Genomic DNA, 27,716 nt, shown 5'->3' with positions numbered 1-27,716 from the left:
GATCCATGTTGAGCATGCATGTAAACTAACTTTACATTTCTATCTATGGTCTAATAGCCGATAGATGCAGCCTACTTGATGCCTTGCATAACTCTCTAAAAGCCCATTTTTATCTATGGTCTTATAGCCCATAATACACCCAATGGAGCCTACTTGATGCCTTGCATAGCTCTCTAAAAGACCACCACCTCTAGGACTCATCAATAGTAAGCTCGGGACTTATGTGTGCAATGTGCAAACTTCCCTCTGTAGTATTGTATACAAAGTTTCTCCATTCCATCACACCCAAAGTTGTGTCTTTGGACGTGGATGCAAACACCTCAAATAGCGTGGATGGGCAAATATTGGTCATTCGTGAGACAATGATCACTGAAATTATGTTTGAGACAACGATCACTAAAATTATATTTGAGACAATGATCACCATTTAAATTATGTTTGATCGCTTTCTATGCGCATTGTTTGAGACAATGATCCAAATTTCTGTTTCCTTCTTGGTTTATATTATAAAGCATGCTGATAACTTTTGTAAAATTGCTTCAAAAATGTGGTAAGTCTTCAGGATTACTTCAATCATAGTCACATAGGCAAAATGCTAAGAGTGGTATATATTGACTGAATATTGAAGAAAACAAATTTTAATTTAATTCTAAAGAGGTGCTGTGGAAGAGAAGTCAAGTAGATCAACTGATCACACAGTTGATAATTGTGCAAGTTAATCTTCACATGGCTAGGCAACCATTCTATGCACATAAGAGGGGTAAATAAGAGTGTGCTTCATCATTAATTACGACGAGAGGAAGTGATTGCTAGTGCATACCACTCCTTTATTTCTTGCCCCTCCTCTCCTTGTTGGCATGAACCTCAGGAAGCTCTAACATTTACCACCATAATTGCTTTGCTTGCTTGGACACAGCCATGCACTCAGAGACCCTTGCCATCCATTAACAAAGCTCATGGAGAAGCAGCATCCATGACACAATATCAGTAACATTTAAAGCCGTGGATTGGATGTGCCTTCTTGTAACATACAACATTTTATATGCAAAGCATAAACAAGGGAAGGGTCCCTAATTGCACTATTAATCACGTTGGGTTAACCTCAAAAGATTATAACCTTCCTCTTAGCATTAAGCTCAGGAAGCTCTAATTGAAGACATAACAAATGCGGGAACAGCTTCTGATTAATATGAACATGTCATGAATTTAAGCACAAGGCTCTCTATAGTAAAGTTGCACCTCATGGCAACACACGTCCGAGATGTGGAGAATTTTCCTGTTTGTTGTTTCAAGAAAATAAACCCACGGGGGGGGGGGGGGGGGGGGGGGGGGGGGGGGGGGTCGGGGGGTGCGTCCCAATCTGATTTCGTAAGTGTAGTCATAAATGACTTTCCTACTCTTGCAATTCTCCAGAACAATTAGGTAGTTACAACTGACCGACTACTTTCAGAGAATGTCCCTAATTGCTTTTGCTTGTTTACAAACACCCTTGCAGTCAAGACACTTGCCATTCAGTGACAGCATATAGACAAGAAGACATGACTGCTACCATGGATTGGATGCCTGCTTGTAAACATAAACATTTGATTTGGAGAACATAAACAGCGGGGGGGATCTCAAACGCTCTATGGTTCAGCTCCTTAACTCCATAAGATTCTTAACGTTTAACTCCTTGATAGCATGAAGCTCGGGGAGAAAAGCTTACAAGAACGACAAAAACAGCTGTACAGGTTCTTAAATTTACTCACAAAGATGTCAAGATACTACACAAGTGTTCCAAGCTCTCCCCTCAAATGAAATCAAGCTTAAAATCACAAAAGAGAGGCAAACTTGTGCTTCGCCCCCTCACTGAGTTAACTGGTATATATTGCATGGGTTTGTCAGGTGGAATGTGACTAGCATACCGGTGGGAGGCGAACCCCCAAAAAAGGGAGGTGATCTTGAAGACCACAGAAAGTGTTTATGGCCACTCTACTGGATCTCAGGTACCACAATGTTGTAATGATTGTCAACATATGTTTCTGCATGCCAAAGGAAACTTCCCAAAGCAACTGCCTCTAAAACTAACCTCTTGAGCCCTGCTAGGCTTAGAATCATGGCATTTTCTTTTCCCGTAGCCATGGGGTCATCTGATAAATTTGGCTTACCAAAAAGAGCTTCAGTGTGTTTCTCAATGACGTTAGCACTTTCCATTGACCGAATAGTAGCACAGCGGTACAAAGTATCAGCCTCAAAAGACATCACATAATTCCGCAAGAGGTTGGTGGATTGCCCATTGCCAGTGAAACTTATATCCTGATTCAACCCACCTACTCCCATCATAGCTGAAATGGCAGAAACTACTTCCGAAGTGAAGACATCATCTTGGCTCGTTTTGGCATCTCTTGACCCCTGTACACACTGCTCGGACTCAGACAAATGTGGGGAAAGAACCTTCATCGTTTTCTCCATCTGAAACTTTTCGTCCACCCTTCTCAAGAAATAGCCATAGACTGCTGAAGTTGCATAGACCTGGCCCATGTGGAGCTTACCAATCTGTACCATAATATTGCCATCAAGAGATTCTGATGCACCTTTCACTCCCAGGATAAAGGCCAAGTGCTCCCACACCATCTCTAGTGCTTCGCTTGAGTGCACAGATTCGAGCTCCTTGTCCTGTGCAGGCCAATTGTCTACTTTTTGGTTTCCTAAAAGTGAAGGTATACTAGGTATCATTGAGATCTGAGCCTCCAGAAACCTTTGGGAAACAAGTGCATACATGATTTCCTCAACTGTTGTACGCCTTTCTTGCGCTCTCAATTCTGCTATCCTCCTGATACAAAATAGGAGTTGGAAAATGTCTGTAAAAACAAAAGGCAAGTAAAAGCATCATTAAAACAAGAGTGGCTCAAGTCCTTACTTGTACAAAACCAGCTCGCTGCCTGCAGTAATTGGGTGTTCCTTGCCTTCCGCAGTCTCTCTATCTTCTGCTAGCTTCTCCAGTTGTTGTTCAGCAGCAGCAGAAAAGAGGTGGGGGTGACTGTGCAGTAATTCGACCAAAAACTGTCCAGTTGGTGATTCCGGTCTCAGTGGAGCAATGCGCTTACCACTGTCATTAGTTGTGGCATCTGCTTTCACGACGACGGATCTCACATTACCTATGGTCTGCCTACTAGGCACATGTTTCTCCAACCACCTTCTCTGAAAACCAAGGGTCTGCCAGCATAAAAAATGAGACCAAAAATCACTTGTAACAATATCAGCCTGAAGGGGCAGTGCTAGAATTGACTGAACTACTCATCATAGCAATATTTCCCCCAAAATGGTATGATTTTCACATGTCATGCCCGCTTGCAAAGACCACCTTTTTAGTCAGAACTAACATAATTTTACAATGTGTAAGGGCGCTTCCATGCATGTAAACCTTTGTTGAACATATACTCCTGAGAGAGAGAGAGATTGCATTAACATCTACAAAAAATCCAAGGGTCTATGAGACCAAAAAGATTTTAGAAATGATCCATGAGTAAACTGGGTGTCAAGACAACATGAAAAAGAAAACCTAGCCATCAAAAGAAAATAAGGGCCTACGCACTACCCAGGCTCCGTGTATACAATGAAGTAAGTAGAACACCCTCATGTGTCCAGGCTCATCATCTGTCATCCTCTGCATGCACATAGTTCAAGGCCACAATACCCAATACATGTGTTGGTGCCTCTCTGTGGTGCCAAAGAATGCCCTGGATCTAGAGTTGGCAGGTTTGGATCTCTGACGAGGGGGGTGTCTGAATCTCTGGAGGGAGACCACCCTCTCTCTCATAACACCCATTTGCATAAAAGCAAAGGATCACGAGGTCTAGTTTGTCATCATCAGTCATTTGTCGACTCTCTGGCTTGGTGGGGCCCTCTGGACAGACTAACGAATTTGTCTGATTGTGATAAACGCTAAGCACAAGAGAAATTAACGTTGTTGCCTTCAAATGACCCATGACCTGACTTTATATAGGAATCTGATAGTAGGTCCTCAAGTGGGAAGCATATCCACGTTACACCGAATTAAGGTGTGTACATGGAATCCCTTCTTGTTAAACTTGGAGCACCAGGACACATGATGCACTTTTGCTACACCCTCTTTTGCTTCACCGGCCTTGTCGATTGGTAGGCTCTTGCTCTAACTCAATCACCAATAAAATTGCTGCATCACTCGCAGTCTCATCCTCCTTTGCTTTGGATTTGGAAAGACCCATATAGTATCCTCGCAAATTGGTTCGAGAACCGATGCCATGTTGACCTCATCCTTCTCTGTACAAGATTCAAAAAGATCCATTACCTCTGGCATCTGCACTTCAGGCAATTGTTGGTCTTCAAAGAATGATTCATGAGCTTGCTTTAAATTGACCACTACCAACATTACTACTTGAGTTCGCCCACCGGTCTACACTCCTTACATGGGAAACAGTCTTCAATGCGACTTCCTCTCCTAGAAGCAACCTCTGAAACTCCCTTCTGCTGAGTTTCAATCTCATGTGAAGTCTCCACTTCTATGCCTCCGTCTTTAAACTCTACGGTTGTCAAAGTTGCATCTAGTGCCTGCATCTCTTTCTAATCCTCTACAAGCTCATTCTCCAAAAAATTCCAAAATAAGTCATTCCACTTGGTTCCTTGCTTTTCCTGCTTGTGCATCCTAGAGATTTGATTCTGGATACACTGCTCCTAAAGCTTCAATGTGTTGACTGCTGGGGTTATTCTAGATCTGCCCGGTCCCAGAAGAGCACAATTGATTACCTTAACATAGGGTTTGAAAGGAAATTGAAACTAGAAGTTTTGGACACTTCAATAGTCATTGATTGGTTAGGTTGAGTTGCTACTCTTGTTGATTGTCCTCGGTCTGTCACTCAGCAAAGAGAATGTATCAAATCTTGGTGAAATGTTATATGCATTTGGACACCAAGAGACCATTTGGTTGGTCAAAATTACCTATGATTATGCTGAGCATATGACTCCTAGGTCATGTTTAGTATAGGCTCTAGATGCCTGAATTTCTCTTAGGCTTTAGAACTTGAAGGTATGAGTCTAGGAGCAATCAACCGTGGTAAAGGGCCGACGACTTATTGCATAGTCGTTGCATGAATGTGCACTAACAGATATTGGCTCAGACTAGAGGGTTTTATCAGTGGTGTTCTGGTTTGAACACGTGCTTGATATGTTTTATCAAGGTGTTTTGTTTTGAACATGGTCTTGATGAGTGTATTCCCTAATGTTACTCATGATGAGAGTGTTAAAATACGTGATACTTATATGATTCTCGGAGAGGGAGGAATTTGCTGATCATCCTCAGTCTGATGAGCAAACAAAGAGGGTGAATCAGGTTTTGAAGGATACGCAAAATAGGGAAAAATACGGGGAGTGTGGAAAAATGATAAAACACCTTATACAAGGCGGGCACACCCACAACAGAGGCCCTAGTGTATGAATATAGACAGGAGATGACTTCTAACACCCCCTCTCAGCTCCTGGCTGTGAAACCAACCCAAGGGAGCTGGAGTGCCGCCTGAGCGTAGCCTGAGGTAGAGACTTCGTGAAGAGGTCCGCCGCATTGTCCTCCGTCGAACAATAAAGTAGCAAGATGTCACCAGCCAAGATCTTCTCGCGTACAAAGTGATACTGTATCTCTATATGCTTGGTCCGGGCATGGAAAACCGGGTTCCGAGCAATAGCTATACAACTCTGGTTATCGCACTGGATGACTATGGGCTCCCTCTGTGGAAACCCAATCTCGCCTAGCAGCCTCCGCAGCCATACAACCTCACAAGCAGCACCACAAGCAGCCCGATACTCTGCCTCTGTTGAAGAAAGGGCAATAGTTGGCTGCCTCTTGCTGCTCCAAGAAACTGCTCCTGAGCCGAGGGTAAAACTGTATCCTGAAGTAGATCTCCTCGTGTCTGGATCTCCTCCCCAATCTGAGTCACTCCAACCTTGGAGCTTGACTCCATTCCCTCCTGTGTAAAAGAGTCCCAGATCCTTCGTACTCTGCAGATACCGCAAGATCCGCAATCCTCCGTCCCAATGAGATTTCAATGGCGTCTGCATAAAAGAGCTCAACAGCCCCACGGAGAAGCTTAAGTCCAATCTGGGTCAGTGTGAATCAACTCCAATGGTTTCGAAGCCCGCCTGGAAGCCTGCTTCGGAAAGGATTCCCTGTGCTGCTTACCACGTATGCAAGAACTGCAGCGTCCTCGCCTACTACCAACATCTGGCAAGCCAACCACCATCTGGTCCCGGAAGGCGCGCCGCAAAGCATCCACATTTAAGTGGCCAAAACGAAAGTGCCACAAATCTCCGACCTGAGAGCCTGTCAATGAGGAGAGTGCAGAGAGCTTGTAGATGCCATTCTCCACACCGCCTTCCCAAACAACTTTGCCTGTCTCACGGTCCCTTAGAGCAACTGAATGCTCCTCAAATTCCACCCGAAAGCCAGTCTTGCATACCTCATGCACTAATAGAAGATGAAAACCCAGAGCAGGGACATAAAGAACACGGGAAGCATGCTTGCCCTCCTTTCCGTCGGGAATAATCTCCATCCGGCCTTCACTATGTATCGGAATAGTGGAGTTATCGCCAATAAAGATACGACCTCACTGCCGTTTCAAATCCAGAAAGAAGTCACGGGATGGAGTCATGTGCCTGGAAGCACCACTGTCGAGAATCCATTCCCGGGTATCCTTCGCGGTGAAGCCAACTGCCTCCTCGCTCGGAGATGATGAAGCATCGGAGTCCACCATCTCTAAGTGCACAAATGCCGAAGTCTTTGCAGCTGAGGCTGAGGAATCAGCACTCTTCCCTGTCCGCTTAGGGCACTTTCTCCAGTAGTGGCCTTTCTCGCCACAATCATTACAAGATCTTTCGGCCTTCAGCTTCTCTTGTTCTGGATCAGGATTCTTCTCAGAAGACTTCTCTGGTGAAGCCTTCCCTTTGCCCTTGTTGGTATTCCGGCCTTTCGACCGTTGGCCAGTTTAAGGCCTCCGAACCTCCGCCGTGAGGAGGGTTCGTGAAACGTTCCTCCTGGTCCAAGACCATTGGCACAAGCTCCTCCCACATAATGGTGCTGAGTCTGCCACTCGTGATCAACGAGGAATAGAAAGCAGAATACTGACCAGGCAAGTGGGAAAGCAAAGTGATGGCTATATCTTCAGATGATATCTCTTTCCCAGCTTGTAGGACTTCCTGCAGAAGGGCCTGCAGCTTGTTAATGTGTTCCCCGCATCGTCGAAGACTTTGCAGGGTTCATAACCCGCATTTGCACTTCCAAGGATATCCGTTTCATGGGTGACACCCTATTATACAAAGAAGCCAAGTGCTCCCATATGCCTCTCGCCAGCGTCATGTGCTTCACATGATTGATCACTTGTGGTGTGCAATTGAGGAAAATAAACGACCGGACCCTGGCGTTGACACGATCCCACATGTGTGCCTGTGCCTCTCGGTCCTTCCTCGTCGATAATAACTCCCCTTCCTCAGCTTCCAGCCGTGGCACCCCGATGATAATAAAATCAGCAAGGTCATATGACTCCAGAACCAACTCCATCATGACCTTCCAGATGCCGTAATTGGACCCGTCCAACTGACGATCCACTGGGAACGTGGGGAGAGTCGGAATCTTCACGTGCTTCTCAGCCATCTCTAGTAAATCTGCCATCGCGGAGAGTAACCTGAAAGGGTGGGTGAGTGGGTGGGAAAAAAAATCTGCAAACCTGCAAGTGGCTGTCCAGCACCTTGGCCCACCTTCCTCTTGCACCTTCTCTTCCCGTTCAGCCCAAAACAGTCCACCAATCAGCAGCCTAACGCTCCCCCTCTTGCTCAGAAAAACGCCCAAGATCTGACTAGAGCCTAGGGCTTGTTTGAAGTCATCTCCTGTCTATTTGTATACACCAGGGCCTCTGTTGTGGGTGTGCCCGCCCGTATATCATTTTTCCACACTCCCCGTATTTTTTCCCTATTTTTTTCCCATTTTTTCCTAGTGGTTGGAGGGCTGCCAGGTGATGCCAGGAGCACCCTATTGCTGGCCGACTGGATCTACATCAGTCGTGGGCTTTAGGAGTGCTGGCCGACTTGCTTTGCTCAGGCGTAGGCATCAGATTGCTGGCCGACTGCTTTTTCAGCAGTCGTGGGTATTTTTTCAGTCGTGGGCACCATCTGTAGCTGGCCGACTGCTCACATGGAGATGTATATATTGCCCCTCAGCCCCCACCACTTTCTCATTCAGTTTTTCGGGATCTTGTGTATAGAGAAGAGTTTACACACCTATCTCTCTGTGTTTCTTGTGCTGATTATTTTCTGCAGTCTACTTGCTCTTGTCTACCCAAGTTTGGTTATCATTTCCGCTCCATATTCTGACATGGTATCAGAGCCCTAGGCTCTAGGAGATCTTGGGCGTTTTTCTGAGCAAGAGGGGGAGCAACAGGTTGCTGATCGGTGGACTGTTACGGGCTGAACGGGAAGAGAAGGTGCAAGAGGAAGGCGGGCAAAGGGGCTGGACAGCCACTTGCATATTTTCAGATTTTCAGATTTTTCCCACCCACCCACCCTTTCAGGTTACTCTCCGAGATGGCAGATTTACTAGAGATGGCTGAGAAGCACGTGAAGATTCCGACTCTCCCCACGTTCCCAGTGGATCGTCAGTTGGACGGGTCCAATTACGGCATCTGGAAGGTCATGATGGAGTCAGTACTGGAGTCATATGACCTTGCTGATTTTATTATCAAAGGGGTGCCACGGCCTGAAGCTGAGGAAGGGGAGTTATTATCGACGAGGAAGGACCGAGAGGCACAGGCACACATGTGGGACCGTGTCAACGCCAGGGTCCGGTCGTTTATATTCCTCAATTGCACACCACAGGTGATCAACCATGTGAAGCACATGACGCTGGCGAGAGGCATATGGGAGCACTTGGCTTCTTTGTACAACAGGGTGTCACCCATGAAGCGGATATCCTTGGAAGTGCAGATGCGGGTTATGAACCCTGCAAAGTCTTCGACGATGCGGAAACACACTAACAAGCTGCAGGCCCTTCAGCAGGAAGTCCTTCAAGCTGGGAAAGAGATATCATCCGAAGATATGGCCATCACGTTACTTTCCCACTTGCCTGGTCAGTATTCTGCTTTCTATTCCTCGTTGATCACGAGTGGCAGGCTCAGCACCATTACTTGGGAGGAGCTTGTGCCAATGGTCTTGGACCAGGAGGAACGTTTCACGAACCCTCCTCACGGCGGAGGTTCGGAGGCCTTAACTGGCCAACGGTCGAAAGGCCGATATACCAACAAGGGCAAAGGGAAGGCTTCACCAGATAAGTCTTCCGAGAAGAAGCCTGATCCAGAACGAGAGAAGCTGAAGGCCGAAAGATCTTGTAATGATTGTGGCGAGAAAGGCCACTACTGGAGGAAGTGCCCTAAGCGGACAGGGAAGAGTGCTGGTTCCTCAGCCTCAGCTGCGAAGACTCCGGCATTTGTGCACTTGGAGATGGTGGACTCCGATGCTTCATCATCTTTGAGCGAGGAGGCAGTTGGCTTCACCGCAAAGGATACCCGGGAATGGATTCTCGACAGTGGTGCTTCCAGGCACATGACTCCATCCCGTGACTTCTTCCTGGATCTGAAACGGCAGTCAGGTCGTATTTTTATTGGCGATAACTCCACTATTCCGATACATAGTGAGGGCCGAATGGAGATTATTCCCGACGGCAAGGGGGGCAAGCATGCTTCCCGTGTTCTCTTTGTCCCTGCTCTGGGCTTTCATCTTTTGTCAGTGCATGAAGTATGCAAGACTGGCTTTCGGGTGGAATTTGAGGAGCATTCAGTTGCTCTAAGGGACCGTGAGACAGGCAAAGTTGTTTGGGAAGGCGGTGTGGAGAATGGCATCTACAAGCTCTCTGCACTCCTCTTTGACAGGCTCTCAAGTCGGAGATTTGTGGCACTTTCGTTTTGGTCACTTAAATGTGGATGCTTTGCGGCGCGCCTTCCGGGACCAGATGGTGGTTGGCTTGCCAGATGTTGATAGTAGGCAAGGACGCTGCAGTTCTTGCATACGTGGTAAGCAGCACAGGGAATCCTTTCCGAAGCAGGCTTCCAGGCGGGCTTCGAAACCATTGGAGTTCATTCACACTGACTTGTGTGGACCACAGCAGATACCATCCTTGGGAGGATCTCTCTACTTCATGCTACTTGTTGATGATTGTACCAGATTCACGTGGGTCTACTTTCTTTCACAGAAGGACCAAGCTTTTGCTCGGTTCAAGGATTGGCACGTGATGGTGGAGAAAGAGTCTGGATTTCAGGTCAAGACTCTCAGGGCTGACAAAGGAGGTGAATTCTCCTCGACTGTATTTTTTCGGTTTTGTGCAGATCATGGCATCAAGAGGGAATTGGCCAATACTGGATCGCCTTCGGAGAATGGAGTTGTTGAACGTAAGAACAGGACTGTGGTAGAGATGGCGAGGACCATGCTGGAGCATCGTGATCTTCCTCGTCCACTCTGGGGTGAGGCTGTGGCAACAGCTGTCCATACCATTAACCGCTCTCCGACGACTTCTGTACCCCATATGACTCCATTTGAGGCATATTTTGGCAGGAAACCCGATGTCTCGCACTTCCGTGTCTTTGGGAGTGACGCGTATGTACATATTCCGAAGAAGCAGAGGGGGAAGATTGACTCCAAGTCCCGCAAGCTGGTATTTGTGGGGTATAACTCTCTTTCCAAGGGATACAGGTTGTATGATCCAGAGAGGAACGAGATTGTTGTCAGCCGGGATGTGGTCTTTGACGAGCATGTTCCAGCATCCACTGTCGAGGAGCCGCCACTTCTTGGAGATCCAGAGGAGTCTGATGATGATTCCCAGTCTACCACTCCAGTTGATCCACCTCAGTCATCACAGGAGGTTGAGCCCGCAGCTGGAGTTGAGCCCCCGCGACCACAGGAGGCTCCACGATCTGTTCGAGTACCTAGGTGGTTGTTAGACACCCTTCGGGAGTCAAGTGTCACGGAGCTACCCTCCGAGTGGACCACAAAGGACGGCCCTCGAAGATCACATCGAGTCCGAGATAAAAGCAACACGGCGGAGCTTCTTCAGGTGAACTATGCTCTGATGTCTCGTATCATGCGGGATAAAGAGCACACTTCCGTAAAGGAAGCCCTTTCACAGGATACTTGGAGGGAAGCCATGCAGGTGGAACTTGATGCCATCGAGAAGAACAACACATGGGAGTTGGTACCGAGGCCGTCGAAGCGGTCAGTCATTGGTGTCAAATGGGTCTTTAAGACCAAGTACGCGGCTGATGGGTCGGTGGACAAACACAAAGCCAGGCTCGTGGCTAAGGGTTATGCTCAGCGGCCAGGCATCGACTACGAGGATACCTTTGCACCGACAGCGCGGATGACCACGATTCGGACCGTTCTTGCCCTTGCTTCTTCTCAGAGGTGGCCCGTGTACCAGATGGATGTAAAATCTGCATTCCTTAATGGTGACCTGCAGGAGGAGGTGTACGTTGAGCAGCCTCCAGGCTTTATTGTTCCAGGATCGGAAGGGATGGTTTACAGGTTACGTAAGGCCTTGTATGGTCTTAAGCAGGCTCCGAGGGCTTGGAATCAGAAGATTGATTCCTTCTTCATTCGGACTGGATTTCAGAGATCGGTTGCAGATCCGAACCTGTATCTCTTTCGGGAACGCGGCATGGTCACCCTTATCATCCTTTCTGTGGATGATCTCATTCTCACCGGCGGTCATGTGGAGCACATTGGAGTGACGAAGGCTGCCTTGTCAAAGGAGTTTGAGATGACCGACTTAGGCTTACTCCACTTCTTCTTGGGATTGGAGATCTGGCAGACCCAGAGGGGGTTTTTCGTCTCTCAGCAGCGGTATGTTCATGAGTTGCTTGAGGCCTCTGGGATGGAGAACTGCAAGCCTATTACTTCGCCGATGGACCCGAACACAAAGTTAAACGTTACAGATCCTTGTGAGCCAGTTGATGCCTCGCAGTACCGGACGTTGGTTGGTTCATTGATCTGGTTGCTGAACACCAGTGGACTTGAGCTTCTCCGTGGGGCTGTTGAGCTCTTTTATGCAGACGCCATTGAAGACTCATTGGGACGCAGGATTGCGGATCTTGCAATATCTGCAGAGTATGAAGGATCTGGGACTCTTTTTACACAGGAGGGAATGGAGTCAAGCTCCAAGGTTGGAGTGACTCAGATTGGGGAGGAGATCCAGACACGAGGAGATCTACTTCAGGATACACTTTTACCCTCGGCTCAGGAGCAGTTTCTTGGAGCAGCAAGAAGCAGCCAACTATTGCCCTTTCTTCGACAGAGGCAGAGTATCGAGCTGCTTGTGGTGCTGCTTGTGAGGTTGTATGGCTGCGGAGGCTACTAGGCGAGATTGGGTTTCCACAGAGGGAGCCCACAGTCATCCAGTGTGATAACCAGAGTTGTATAGCTATTGCTCGGAACCCGGTTTTCCATGCCCGGACCAAGCATATAGAGATACAGTATCACTTTGTTCGTGAGAAGATCTTGGCGGGTGACATCTTGCTACTTTATTGTTCGACGGAGGACAATGCGGCGGACCTCTTCACGAAGTCTCTACCTCAGGCTACGCTCAGGCGGCACTCCAGCTCCCTGGGGTTGGTTTCACAGCCAGGAGCTGAGAGGGGGTGTTAGAAGTCATCTCCTGTCTATTTGTATACACCAGGGCCTCTGTTGTGGGTGTGCCCGCCCGTATATCATTTTTCCACACTCCCTGTATTTTTTCCCTATTTTTTTCCCATTTTTTCCTAGTGGTTGGAGGGCTGCCAGGTGATGCCAGGAGCACCCTATTGCTGGCCGACTGGATCTACATCAGTCGTGGGCTTTAGGAGTGCTGGCCGACTTGCTTTGCTCAGGCGTAGGCATCAGATTACTGGCCGACTGCTTTTTCAGCAGTCGTGGGTATTTTTTCAGTCGTGGGCACCATCTGTAGCTGGCCGACTGCTCACATGGAGATGTATATATTGCCCCTCAGCCCCCACCACTTTCTCATTCAGTTTTTCGGGATCTTGTGTATAGAGAAGAGTTTACACACCTATCTCTCTGTGTTTCTTGTGCTGATTATTTTCTGCAGTCTGCTTGCTCGTCTACCCAAGTTTGGTTATCATTTCCGCTGCATATTCTGACAGGGCATCAGTGCCCTGTCAGAATATGCAGCGGAAATGATAACCAAACTTGGGTAGACGAGCAAGCAGACTGCAGAAAATAATCAGCACAAGAAACACAGAGAGATAGGTGTGTAAACTCTTCTCTATACACAAGATCCCGAGAAAACTGAATGAGGAAGTGGTGGGGGCAAGGGGCCTATATATACATCTCTGGAAGAGCAGTCGGCCAACATATGAAGTGCCCACGACTACTGAAAATGGTCCCACGACTGCATAAATGCAGTCGGCCAGCAGATGAATGCCCACGACTGAGAAACTCCAGTCCGCCAGCAGCCCAGTAGCCCACGACTGATAAACATGCAGTCGGCCAGCACTGGAGTGCTCCTGGCATCCTCTGGCAACCCTCCCCACCACTAGGAAAAATGGGAAAAAATAGGGAAAAATACAGGGAGTGTGGAAAAATGATAAAACACCTTATACAGGGCGGGCACACCCACAACAGAGGCCCTGGTGTATGAATATAGACAGGAGATGACTTCTAACAGACTTCACAGGGTATTCAAGTTTATGCAATTAGTGATTTCCTCATGGATATGCAGGAGATGTTGGTCACACACGCTTCTATTAGCAGTGCTCAGGATAGAGGGTAGTTTTTGTCAGAATATGCAACGGAGATGATGACCAAATCTGGGAACACAAGAGCAAAAACGCAGGCAGAAAAAACAGCACAAAAAGAGAGAGATGTAGGCGTGTAACTCTGCTCTGATATACACAAGAAGATCCCGAATATGATACAAATGAGGTATGGGGGCTGAGGACCTATATATACTCCCCTAGAGGGCAGTCGGCCAGCATAAGAGAAGCCCACGACTGATAAAAGAAGTCCACGACTGCATAAATGCAGTCGGCTAGCTATCTGGTGCCAAAACCTGATCAAAACCAGTCGGCCAGCAGTAAGAGTGCCCACGACTGATAAACATCCAGTCGGCCAGCACTGTACTGCTCCTGGCACCCTCTGGCAGCCCTCCCAAGCCTCAGAAAAATGGAAAAAAATAGGGGAAAAATACGGAGAGTGGGGAAAAATGGGAAAACACCTCATAAGGGCAGGCACACCCACAACAAAGGCCCTGGTGTATAAATCTAGACAGGAGATGACTTCTAACACCCCCTCTCAGCTCCTGGCTGTGTGACCAACCACTGGGAGCTGGGGTGCCGCCTGAGCAAATCCTGAGAGCGACTTCGTGAAGAGGTCCACCGTACTGTCCTCCGTCGAACAGAACTCCAGCAAGATGTCATCAGCAACGATCTGTTCACGAACAAAGTGCCTCTGGATGACCATGGGTTCCTCCAGTGGAAGCCCAAACCTGCAATGTAACCTCCTCCTGCTCCATAAAACTGCTCCTGGGCCATAAGTAGATCTCCTCGTGTCCGGATCTCCTCCCCAAACTGAGTCACTCCAACCGTGGAGTCGGACTCCATCCAACAATCCCCCTCCTGTGTACAAGAGTCCATGATCCTTCGCATGCCGCAGAAACCACAGGAAACGCAATCCTGCCTCCCAAAGAGACATCTGCAACCAAGAGCTCAACTGCCTCATCAGGAAGCTCCCGTCCAATCCGGTGTCCATCAACCAGATCAATGAACCATACAGCTTCTGAGTCACAGAGACATCACACTGCTCACAAGGATCAACACCTGTTACGGTGCACAAGCAAGTCCTGGAAACCTGATGAAACCTGTCAACCACCCCCTCTGAATCCGGAACCACAAAGCCTGGAGAAACCACCTCCTTCTGCAAGTAAGCACCTGTCACCTGCCTGGCTTTCCGAAAGGTCCCCGTGGAAAGAACATCCTCAACTACTGGAGGTTCTATGTCCCGAACACGACGAGACATCAGAGCATAAGTGACCTGTTCAGCTTCCTCTGACTCACGAACACAAGAACTACCAACCTCAGTACTGGAAAGTTCCTGCCAACTGCTGCCATCTACTGGCAAGCTATCCACCATCTGGTCCCAGAAAGCCCGCACCTACAGCGTATCCACACCTGAGTAGCTATTACCATACTGCCACTCATCACAATCTTGAGGACCTGGGAGAGAGAGTGCTGAAAGCCTGTAGACTCCATTCTCCACTCCACCTTCCCAAACCACTTGGCCTGTTGCTTTGTCCCGGAGAGCAACAAAATGCTCATCAAACTCCACCCGTACGCCAGTCTTGCAAACCTGATGCACTGACAACAGATGAAAACCTAGTGCCGGAACATACAACACCTGGGAGGAAAGCTTCCCCCCTCTGCCATCGGGAACTATCTCCATCCTGCCCTCACTGTGAACTGGGATAGTGGACGTATCCCCAGTAAGAATATGACCAGAAAGCCTGCAGAGATCCTGTAAACCGGAACGGGAAGGAGTCATGTGCCTGGAAGCACCACTATCGAGAATCCACTCCCGAGTATCCGTTGCGGAGAATCCTCCAATCTCCTCCCTGCCTGAAGAAAATGAAGCATCGGTGTCCATCACCTCCAGGTGCACAAAAGCCGGAGTCTTCATGATTGCTGAGGAGTCTTCACCCTTCTCGGTCTTCCGCTTGGGACACTGCCTCCAGTAGTGGCCTTTCTCGCCACAATCATTACAGGTCCTCTCTGCCTTTAGTTTCTCGCGGTCAGCGTCGGACATCTTCTCAGAAGACTTCTCCGATGAAGCCTTCCCCTTGCCCGAGTTACGGCCTTTCGACCGTTGGCCAATAAAGGCCTCCGAACCTCCACCCTGAGGAGGGTTCGTGAATCGTTCCTCCTGGTCCAGGACCATGGGCACAAGCTCCTCCCACGTGATGGTGCTGAGCCTGCCACTGGTAATCAAAGAGGAGTAAAATGCTGAGTACGAAGAGGGCAAATGTGACAGCAACGTGATGGCCATGTCCTCTGACGATATCTCCTTCCCAGCCTGAAGAACTTCCTGCTGAAGAGCCTGCAGCTTGTTAATATGCTCCCGCATCGTCGACGACTTTGCAGGGCTCATAACCCGCATCTGTACTTCCAAGGAAATCCTCTTCATGGGCGATACCCTGTTATAAAGTGAGGCCAAATGCTGCCATATACCTCTGGCCAGCGTCATGTGCTTGACATGATTGATTACCTGCGGTGTGCAGTTGAGGAAAATAAACGAACGGACCCTGGCGTTGACGCGATCCCACATCTGCGTCTGGGCCTCCCGGTCCTTTCGGGTTGACGGTAACTCCCCTTCCTCTACTTCCGGCCGTGGAACACCAACAACGACGAAATCGGCGAGATCGTAGGACTCCAGAACGGATTCCATCATCACCTTCCATATGCCGTAGGTGCTCCCGTCCAACTGACGGTCCACCGGAAACGTGGGGAGTGTCGGGATCTTCACATGTCTCTCGGCCATCTCAAACAGATCTGCCATAGCGGGGATGTACTCTGAAAAGGGTGGGTGGGTGGGAACAAAGAAGAACTGATACCTGCAAGTGGCTGTCCAGCAAATCAGCCCGCCTTCCTCTTGCTTCTCCTCTTCCCGAACAGTCCAGAACAGTCCACCAATCAGCCACAAAACAGCCCCCCTCTTGCTCACACAAATCCCAAGACCTATCTAGAGCCTAGGCTCTGATACCATGTCAGAATATGCAGCGGAGATGATGACCAAATCTGGGAACACGAGCAAAAACGCAGGCAGAAAAAACAGCACAAAAAGAGAGAGATGTAGGCGTGTAACTCTGCTCTGATATACACAAGAAGATCCCGAATATGATACAAATGAGGTATGGGGGCTGAGGACCTATATATACTCCCCTAGAGGGCAGTCGGCCAGCATAAGAGAAGCCCACGACTGATAAAAGAAGTCCACGACTGCATAAATGCAGTCGGCCAGCTATCTGGTGCCAAAACCTGATCAAAACCAGTCGGCCAGCAGTAAGAGTGCCCACGACTGATAAACATCCAGTCGGCCAGCACTGTACTGCTCCTGGCACCCTCTGGCAGCCCTCCCAAGCCTCAGAAAAATGGGAAAAAATAGGGGAAAAATACAGAGAGTGGGGGGAAAAATGGGAAAACACCTCATAAGGGCGGGCACACCCACAACAAAGGCCCTGGTGTATAAATCTAGACAGGAGATGACTTCTAACAGTTTTATGCTGGTAGAAGTGTTCAGCGCAGGAGTTTTCCCTCTCTTTATATCTTGTGGTGGATATTCTTTTCTTTATCTCTGTCTGATTTGGCATTATGGTTTATCTTCTATCCTCTGCCTCATAAGTGAGCCTACAAATTTTATGGCATAAAAATAACCTCTTGCTACATGGATGCTCCTCGTCCATGAATGTGTTCCTCGTCATCGAAATCATCATTGGCGTCACATATGTACCATATGTAGTAGGGTGGTTTGCCTGGATATATGAATTGCAATCATGGTTGTAATGAGAAAGGAGAGAGAAGATGTGCATGTGTGAGTTATCCCATATACATATAGGTGTGAAGTTGCCTTAAAGTTGTATAAAAAGGGCTTGTTCCTCTTAATAAAAAAACAAATAGACGAACAAAAAAACCAAAAAAAAAGGGTCTTCTGGTTTTGTTTCACGGTTCACCTGACACAGTCTTCATCCATCTCATCGAATGCTTGTGTATTTGAGAGTACCCAAAAGTTTTGAGGCATTGCTGGCAGGGATGGATTGTCACATGCACTCTACACTGTAGTGCATGGTGACAAGCTGGCTCATCATCAGCAGTGCAACATTTGTACAGTATTAGTTCCATTCAGGATGATATTTGTCGTACGCCGTTACCCCATTGTATATCCTCAGTCCAGGATAAGTTAGGCACGAGCTACGTAGGTCATTCTCAGCCATAGTCAGTCAGTCTAAGTCCCTTAACCCACTTAAAGAGACACATTCATGGATATACAATCAGATCAGAAAGCATCCTGCATATTGCATAGCATCTAGACCATTGCATGAACCTCAGGAACCTCTTATAGCATCTAGGAATTATCCAGGATTTATCTAGGGATTTTTTGGTATTTTTCCCATCATTTTCAGCATTTATGCATCATCATTAAGCATTTAATGTTTATATAGCAATCGGCCAGCATCTAGTGCCAACAGACTAGCAACATCACTAGTATAAATAGAGGCTTTGCATAATCATCTATTCATTCATTCATATTCAGCCAAGGAGCTTAGCATCTTCAGCACAAGGAGCCAAGCGATTGCAGTTTTCAGCCTCCTCATCTCAGCGTTTTCCTCCTACAATAGTAGACGCCTCAACACATGAGCTTTCAGCCATCTTGCATCAGTAAAATGCAGCAGTTCAGCATTCAGCATGTCCTAAGCGGAGTCCCGAATAGGGTACAGATTCCTCAACAATAACCGTGAAGACTCCAGCTTTTGTGCACTTGGAGATTATGGACACTGGCGTTTCATCTTCTTCGAGCAGGGAGGTGGTTGGACTCACTACTAGGGACACTCAGGACTGGATTCTAGACGATGGTGCTTCCAGGCACATGACTCCTTCATAGAAGTCATTATGGGATCTTCGAAGGCACACAGGTCACATCCTGATTGGTGACGAGTCTACTATACCTATTCACAGTGAGGGCAGGTTAGAGATCGTTCCGATGGCAGAGGGGGGAAGCATTTCTCCCAGGTTCTTTTTGTCCCATCTCTTGGTTTTCATTTGTTGTTAGTGCATGAGGTTTGCAAGACTTGTGTACGGGTGGAGTTTGAGGAGCATTTTGTTGCTCTATGGAGCAAAGTGACAAGCCCGGTTGTATGGGAAGGCGGAGTGGAGAATGGAATCTACAAACTCTCGGCACTCTCTCTTCCAGGTTCTCAGTTAGGTGATGTGTGGCAGTTTCGTCATGACCACTTGAATGTGGATACGCTGCAGCAGGCTTTCTGGGACCAAATGGTGGATGGCTTGCCCGATGTTGGCAGCAGTAGGCAAGGACATTCCAGTTCTTTCATTCGTCAGTCAGAGGAGCCCTTACAGGTGAACTATGCTTTGATGTCTCGTATCATTCGGGACAAAGAGCCTCCTACAATTGAGGAAGCTCTTTCCCAAGGGACTTGTAGGAAAGCCAAGCAAGTGGCAAATGGTGACTTGCAAGTGGAGGAGGATGTTGAGCAACCTCCAGGCTTTGAGGTTCCGGGTTCAAAGGGGGTGGTTTACAGGTTCTAGAAGGCCTTGTATGGTCTTCACAAGTTCCCAAGACTTGGCATACCAAAGTTACAGTTGATGATCCTTGTGCACAGGTTGATGTCTCTTTGTTTCGGAAGCGATTTGGTTCATTTATTTGGTTGTTGAACACCAGATTGGACTTGAGCTTCCCAGTGGGGCTGTTGAGCTCATTCATGCAGACGCCTTTGAAGACTCATTGGAATGCAAGATTGCGGATCTTGCGGTTTTTGCAGGGTACGAAGGATCTTGGACTCTTCTATGATACTAGAGGGGGAACGACGGATGGAGTCAGACTCCACGATTGGAGTGACAGATTGGGGACGAGATTCCGACACGAGGAGATCTACATCACGCTATGGTTTTACCCTTGGCTTAGGAGCTGTTTCATGGAGCACCAAGAGGCAGCCAACTATTGCCTTGTCCTCTACAGACTGCGTGTGGTGCTACTTGCGAGGTGGTGAGGTTGCAGAGGTCGCTTGGTGAGATTGGGTTTCCATAGCAGGAACCCACGATCATCCATAGTCACTTTGTTCGTGAGAAGTTTTTTTGTTGATGACATCTTGCTAGAGTTTTGTTCGACGGAGGACAATGCGGCAGACCTCTTCACGAAGGCTCTACCTCAGGCGATGCTCCGGTAGCACTCCAGCTCACTAGGGTTGGTTCCACATCCAGGAGCTGAGAGGGGGTGTTCGCAGTCATCTCTCATCTGTACACTACACATAAGGGCCTCTGTTGTGGGTGTGCCCGCCCATTTAGGTGTTCCTCCATTTTTCCGCACTTTCTGTATTTTTTCCCTGTTTTTTCATGGTCGTGGGTCTGTTATTTGCTGGCCGCCTGGAGCTGTACTGGCCGACTTGAGCCTTGTACCTGGCCGACTGTCCCCTGCTGGCCGACTGCTTGTATGCAGTCGCGAGCTTGTCCAGCAGCCAGTCGGCTGCCTTTTTGCTGGCCGACCAGCATGGGGGGGTGCTATAAATACCACTCCTACCCCCACTTCATGTAGTTGTACCGGATCTATTGTATATAGCAGAGTTTATACAGCTTCTCTCTCTCTCTTTTGCGTTTGCTCTTCCACACTCAGTTCTGCGTTTTCAGGCTGGTCGTTCTCTCTTGCGTTTGCTCATCTTTATCGTGGAGTCTTGCTGCGTGTGCTCTCAGTTGTTTGACTCATATCCGCTGCGTATTCCGACAGTTGATGCCCCAAAACAACATCTCCCAAGGCAGGCAGACAGTTAACGTTTTGAATGCAAGACCCATTCACCCCAATAGGCAGCCCAAAATCACTGGTCACACTTCATCATTAAAGCTTGGCAGAGAAAGAGCCTAACTTCTACATATAATGCATAATTTTAGGCTTCCCACAATACTAAAACTAGTCGCTATACGTCAATTGAACCACTTCTATAGTCAATTAAAGAAAGTTCTTTACTGTGCAAATACTCTTCTGTGTCTGCCTGAAACACATTGGCGGCTTGGCCAGTTACTCCTACACATGGCCATATTTGGAGTAGATACCTTGCCGTACCTGTCCCAAAATCTACACTTTATGAACTTAACTTTTCCCTGCAACCACTTGACAAAGATAAACACAAAGGGCCTTCCCATGGCTTCTAAACAAACCATATTATGTATCTTCTTCTTACTCTTCTTGTCCCACAAAATCACAAACTGAAGAGTATGGATGAATGGGGGAAAGGACCTACACGTGCCTGGCAGAGCCGAAAGCCCTTTTCTGGAGGAAAAAAGACGGCTCACATCCTTTCACCTTCATAAAGGTCCCCAGAAGCTGCTGTCACATTCTGCACTATGAAGATGATTAAATCTGTGCAGCATCTGCAAATCCACGTTTGAAAGAGACAGGACAATCTGTCGAGACATGTCAGAAGGGGTTTTCTGACAACAAGCAGCTACTCAGGACCTTGAATGGTGGAGGAACCATTCTGCCTTTCCTGTGGTCTCTGATGGCAGGCAAGCACCACATTTTCCAGAGTTCTTAAGGACCCAAGATTTTCCCATGGTTTTTAACAACCCAAAAAGAGGCACTCTTTTGACTTGAGAACTAAGTGATGTTTTACAAAAAGCGGGTGACTGTTAAAAATGCATGAAGTCTGCTAAAAACATTTTCTTTTGATTTAGCTACAACTGAAAAAAAATCTGTGTGCCAAAGAGGGTACCTTGCCATGGCTTTTGCGCGCCCAGAAGGGAGTGTGTATGACTCCCTCAGAAAAGCGAGAAATCGAGGTAGCATTACTCAGGCCTGATGAACTTCTCTGAGTTAAAACCCCGTGCATTATATTAGAGAAGAGCGTTTGAAGCTACGTTCTTGACAGAAACCTGCGAGCAGAAAAATGGAAAATTCGGAAACCGAGTGCTTTCACAGTGCGATGGGTCTAACCAAAAACCCTCTCAACACCACAAATCGATAAATCTGCAGAGCTTTGTGTAACTTACTGTCTGAAAATCACCTGGAAACTGCCCACAGAAAGTTGAGAAGTCTACACTCTCTCTCTATCCGATCCTCGAGTCATTCCCATCCACCAATTTTGTTGCCACGTCAAATACATGTATACATTACACACACATGTATGTATCCACATACATACATACATATACATGCATACACACACACACTTAGGCCTCTCATTAGGTGGTTGCTAGGATGTTTGAAGTTTTGGTTTACAAAGTACCTGGTGCTTCCATATCTCCATGCATATACACAACAATGTCTATACTTATATGTATGTATGCACACATGCATACATACATATACATGCATACACACACACATGTAGGTGGTTGCTAGGATGTTAGAAGTTTTGGTTTAAAAAAGTACATGGTGCATCCATATCTATAATGAATAATTTATAGTACAAAAAATCAATGCATACACACATATGTTGGCCTTTGAAGTTTTGGTTTAAAAAGTACGTAGTGCAGTGCGTTCATATCTATATGGATACACACAACAATGTCTATACTTATATGTATGTATGCACGCATACATACATACATATACATGCATATACACACACATGTAGGCCTCTCATTAGGTGGTTACTAGGCTGTTTGAAGTTTTGGTTTAAAAAAGTACATGGTGCTTCCGTATCTAATCATCAATAATTTATAGTACAAAAAATCAATGCACACACACACATATGTAGACCTCTCATTTAGGTGGTTGTGCCAAGATGTTTGAAGTTTTGGTTTAAAAAAGTACGTGGTGCTTCCATATCTATAATCTATAATCTATAATCTATAGTACAAGAAATCAATGGAGAGAAGTGTGGGACTTCTCACCTTTTTTGCTTTTATTGTTGGCTAATGCTTGTTGATGTGTCTTTTCATAAAGGATTTGTGCCTTGGCATACAAAGGATGTAAGGATTTATGCATGTGACCAACCCCTTAAGTGTGCGCAAGAAATGTACCCTTTACACAGATGAAACTACCTTTTGGGAAACATGGGTTATGGTGAGCCTTCTCAAACCACTTTCAACGAACAAGGTGTTTATTTTAACGGTTGTTTACACATGCCTCTAAGGTTACCCTTAGGATTCGATCCTAATACTCTAAATGAGATAACTAGGAATCCTTTGAACAAACTACTACTCGAGCATGTTGTTAATCAGAGTGGTTAACATACCAGTTATGGGTGTGCTAACGCGTCGTCTACATCCTCCAGATTGGAGAGCTCCAAAGGCATGGGTGTGGAGGAAGAGGGGGGAAGCTCATGAGAGATGCTATAAACGTTCCTACCCAAACATGTATCTATCTAGCAAGGATTCAACAAAGAGAGTAGGCAGAAAATGATAGAGAGCTCTTCTATTACAAATTAACTTATATACAAATAGTTAGTTTTTACACTTGGTCGACCATAACTTAAAAATAATCCATGGCCACTATGTCTAGCCTATGCAACTAAATACATGGTTATAGACTTCCCCGTTTGGCATTAAGCACAAAGTAAGGCCGTTATGTCTAGCCTAAGCAAGTATATACATGAAGTCATAGACTTCCCCATTTGGCAAGTTAAAAGCACAAAGCAAGGCCACTTCATATATTCTAACGCCATCTTACAAAAGATAATTTCTGTTACATGAAAAGTGCCTTACGGTAGGATAGGCAAGCGAAACCATGTTAACTAGAGTGTGTAGATGTTGCTATAGGTCTCATGATGCAAGGTAAGATGGAAAAGTGCCTTACGGTAGGATAGGCAAGCGAAACCATGTTAACTAGAGTGGGTAGATGTTGCCGCCCGCCGCAGGTCTCATGATGTAAGGTAAGATGGAAAAGTGCCTTACGGTAGGATGGGCAAGTGAAACCATGTTAACCAGAGTGCTTAGATGTTTCTACAAATCTCATGATGTAAGGTCACTTATGCCAAGTTACTTTAGGTCATGGGGAAACTACCAAATGAATGGACTTGTGAGCACATGTTGTAGGTCTCATGATGTAAGGTTGCTTATGCTAAGCTACTTTAGGTTAATAGGAATGGATCTGGGCTGAATCTCGAGAGCTAAAACAGCTTTCCATTGATGTTTGTGTAGTGAAGAAGCTATGCTACTACTGTGTGAAGAACTACCATAGTTATGTACAACTTGAGTAGGAGGCATAGATCTACCCTCTAGTGCAAATAATGTGATCCCATACAATACATGTGACTAGCATCAAACATGTGTCTAGTTGAGGTGATGCATAAACGCAACTACACAACACCTCTTCCCTTTTACATTTGACACTGAAAAACTTTGCCAGTGAACCATCCAACAAACACAAAACTAAACAAAGGACCATCCAACAAACACACAATTAAACAAATGACCATGCTCCCCCTCAATCAGCTTCCTTTGGGGTCAACCTCTATAAATAGTGGTGCTTAGCATCATGATTCAATTGATGCTATTCTAACCTCATTAAGGCTTAAGCCATACCTTTTAGGGTCTTATTCAACTACCTTTGCACTTCCTAGAGCTATGATCTACAACTCCATTAATTCTTCTTAAGGCCTTTTCCATGCTGCCAATTTTTCATGCTATTTTTTAGGATCTTCTTCCACCATGTAAATTGATTGCTTCTATTTTGCTAGACCAATCTTCCATGGCATGATTTGTTATCTTCCTATGCTCAAATTAATCTCCCCTTCTGGAGATGGCTTGTGACTTTCTTAGAAACCATAATTTAAGGCTAACTTGAGTGCCTTTTAATGCCTTGGTCATCTTCCCCTTGGAGGCTATTAACTTGATCAATGCTTTGACGAATCAAGATTCAATGAAAGTCAAATGTCAATATAAGGAAGAAGATGTCGAACATGTCAAGGATGCAAGAATCAGCTATACAAGGTCAATAAGGAAGAAGATGCTGAACACGTCAAGGATGCAAGGATCAACTACAATGTCAATATGTGTAAAAGTCCAAGCTTCAGCAAAAGAGATTAAGCTTATGGATAGCCTCTAACTCATGGATGTGTGGTGCCAAAGACAAAGTCCACATGGTGAAAAGTGTCATTTCTAAGGCTAAACATGGATCTTCATGTAAATGGGTAATTGTATTATTAGATAGCTAAGATGGCACTAAGGTATGTTTGAAGATGTGCTTAGGCCTTAATTATCGATTTAGAAGCCAAGACAATAATGTATGCCCAAAGATGTGCCTACATCTTATTTATTGATTTAGAAGCTAGGACAATAAGGAGTTATAAAAGTTTGTGAATTTGCTTAAGATTTGTGATCTATGTGAGCCTACAAAGTTTGCATGGGGTTCTATTGAGTGCAAGCACAAGTTTCTCTTGAGTGCAAGCTTGGGGTTAAAATATCATACTAGTGTGGAGTGAAGCTCAAGTATGTGGAGCTAGGAAGAGAAGAGAGAAATGGGCTTGTGAGAGGAAGAGGGATAGCAAGAGGAAGTGTGGGGTTGAAGAGTGGGTTTGTGGAAAGGGTTATATGAGAATGTATCTTTCCTTACGTAGCTTGGAGTAGAGAAAGCACTAGAAGACTCATAGTCCTAAGGGTGAAGGAGAGAGGAGAGTGGAAGGCTTGGTTTATTCTCCACACAAACTTAAATCATTCACACATACTCCACAAAAGTGTGTACCACATCATCACACACACACACACATTTTCCACAAAAGTGTGTGCCACATCATCCAAAATTGTGTCACACATCACGACACAAAATTGTGTGCCATGTCATCACACAAAATTACATGACACATCATAACCAAAAATTATTGACACATCATCACACACCCACCACCACAAAATTGTGCACCACATCACCACATAAAATTGTGTGCACATCATCACACACTCCATAAAAGTGTATGTTGCATCATCACACTCCATATAAAGTGTATGCCACATCATCATATACTCCACAAAAGTGTATCCCACATCATCACACATCACTTGAATGCCTTTCACATTCACACACCTCTTACATAGGCTTCACTTTGCACACAATCACCCAATTTTGCAAGCAAAAATTAAGCAAGCCAATGAAACTCAACACTTGGATTCCTTTAAGACCATGAGCATTTGTATAGGGATATATTTTCTATGTTAGTTAAAATAGGTAGGAAGAGGAGAACTTAGGAACATGAAGGTACCGATGACATCTAGAAGAGGGAGGAATGGCGTACATCTAATGGGTTACCTTAAGTCTTGTCTAGTCCACCTTAGAAGATGGACAACTAGAAGAGGGAGGAATGGCGTGGATCTAATGGGTTTACCTTAAGTATTATCTATCCCACATAGCAGATGGATAGCTAGAAGAGGGAGGAATGGGGTGGATCTAATGGGTTTACCTTAAGTATTATCTAGCCCACCTTAGCAGATGCATCTGGAAGAGGGAGGAATGGGGTAGATCTACATTGGAGTGGAGATCAAAGTAACCACCCCACACATAGATGCAGCAAGCAAGAAAAGAAAGATGGAAGCACAACACTCAAAGTAGATTGATGAGAATGAGTGAAATTCAAGCAGATTGACATGATAAGGTCACTTACATGCACTCATAAGAGTGCATACATACAGTCGGGAGAAAAAACCTCCTAAAGAGGGAAAAAGTGGCCCGGTCCATTACTAGCCTATGTCCACACATCACTACTATATAAATGGCTATAAATCCCCCTGTCACCATGATAATTTGAACATGTATAGGGATCATGTGGCTAATCAATCCTTAATGGTAATAAACCTAAAGATTTGTGAAAAGCTTCAACTTCTCTCATGAGAGAACCTTCGCAAACATATTTGCCACATTGTCATCGTGTGTAGAGACATACATCACGATAATCTCTCCCAACAATGAGCCTCTTCCTAACATAATGATAATCCACCTCAATGTGCTTTTTGCGAGCATACATTGGGTTCCTCACCAACGTCTAATGCACTATGGCTACTATCAGTGAAGATGGATGGGGGGATTGTTGTCCAATACCAGGGTCTGTTGATAAAAAGACATATGAGCCATGCACTCTATAGTAAAAGTTGCTGTGTACTCAGCTTACCAGCTCGAAGTGGCCACTATCTTGTTGAGCCATGATATACATAAATCACCGAGGTGAAAGCAAAAGCCACTAGTGGATGTGTGTCATAACATCCAACCCAATCGAAATCACTAAAAGCATGTAGCTGAACATCACCCCCCTTAGCATAGAATATGTTAAGGGACTAAGTGGTGCCCTACAAGTATCTGAATACTCACTTGGTAGCATGCCAATGCTTATTTCTTGGGATCGCATAAACCTACTCAATTGGGAAACCCCAAACTGAATGTCTGGTCTTGTATTACATAGATAGATGAGGCACCCAACAACCTACTGATGATAAAGTGATACATCAAATGATTCATGTGCATTCTAGAGACTAAGCCTAGCACCTATCTCTATTGGTTTAAGTAGCCTCTATGTGTATTTTGAGTGCAACATCATAATATAATCATCACATTGCATAAATTATATGCCCAAATAATAATGCAATGAGCCCAAATCTATCATCTCAAATGACACGTGTAATTCAGCCTTGAGGGTTAAAATGTTCTCCTCATTAGGGTCTGTAAGAGTAGGATGCCATCAACGCGTATAAAACGATGAGAAAAAAATAGTATTTATTGCAGGGTACTTTTAGTTGGATTGTTGCAACTAAGTATGCGTTTATCTTCTCATACCATGCTCTAGGAGCCTGCTTAAGGCCATATAAAGCTTGGTTGTAAAGACCATTTGCAACCAAGTATGCTTTTATCTTCTCATGCCATGCTTTAAGAGCTTTCTTAAGGCCATATACAGCTTTTCTTAACTTACATACTTTAGATTTCCACGCCTTCTCACCATTTAAAAAGGTAATCTTAATATCCAAGTGATGTACATTCCA

At 45.9% G+C, this 27,716-nt stretch overlaps 1 protein-coding gene across 2 annotated transcripts; it reads right to left on the bottom strand.

The window, feature by feature from the left end:
* Window positions 1–1,705: 1,705 nt before the first annotated feature.
* Window positions 1,706–21,922, bottom strand: LOC147612516 (UV-B-induced protein At3g17800, chloroplastic-like). Of its 2 annotated transcripts, none has more exons than XM_086783146.1 (4): window positions 21,815–21,922; window positions 21,524–21,683; window positions 2,900–3,195; window positions 1,706–2,812 (listed from the first exon to the last, which is right to left on the bottom strand). In XM_086783146.1, the coding sequence occupies exons 2-4, from the start codon at window positions 21,638–21,640 to the stop codon at window positions 1,972–1,974; spliced, it is 1,254 nt and encodes a 417-aa protein (XP_086639272.1). In that variant the 5' UTR covers window positions 21,641–21,683; window positions 21,815–21,922; the 3' UTR covers window positions 1,706–1,971. The 2 variants fall into 2 exon arrangements, with proteins under 2 accessions (XP_086639272.1, XP_086639271.1); XM_086783145.1 differs by having other exon boundaries at window positions 21,801–21,914.
* Between the last annotated feature and the right edge of the window lie 5,794 nt (window positions 21,923–27,716).

This window comes from Cibotium barometz, chromosome 45 (assembly GCF_041138505.1).
Source record: "Cibotium barometz isolate CiBa-2024 chromosome 45, ASM4113850v1, whole genome shotgun sequence".
Classification (NCBI taxonomy): Eukaryota; Viridiplantae; Streptophyta; class Polypodiopsida; order Cyatheales; family Cibotiaceae; genus Cibotium; species Cibotium barometz.
The sequence above is the reverse complement of the archived record's forward strand: the minus strand, read 5'-3'. Positions and strand labels throughout refer to the sequence as shown.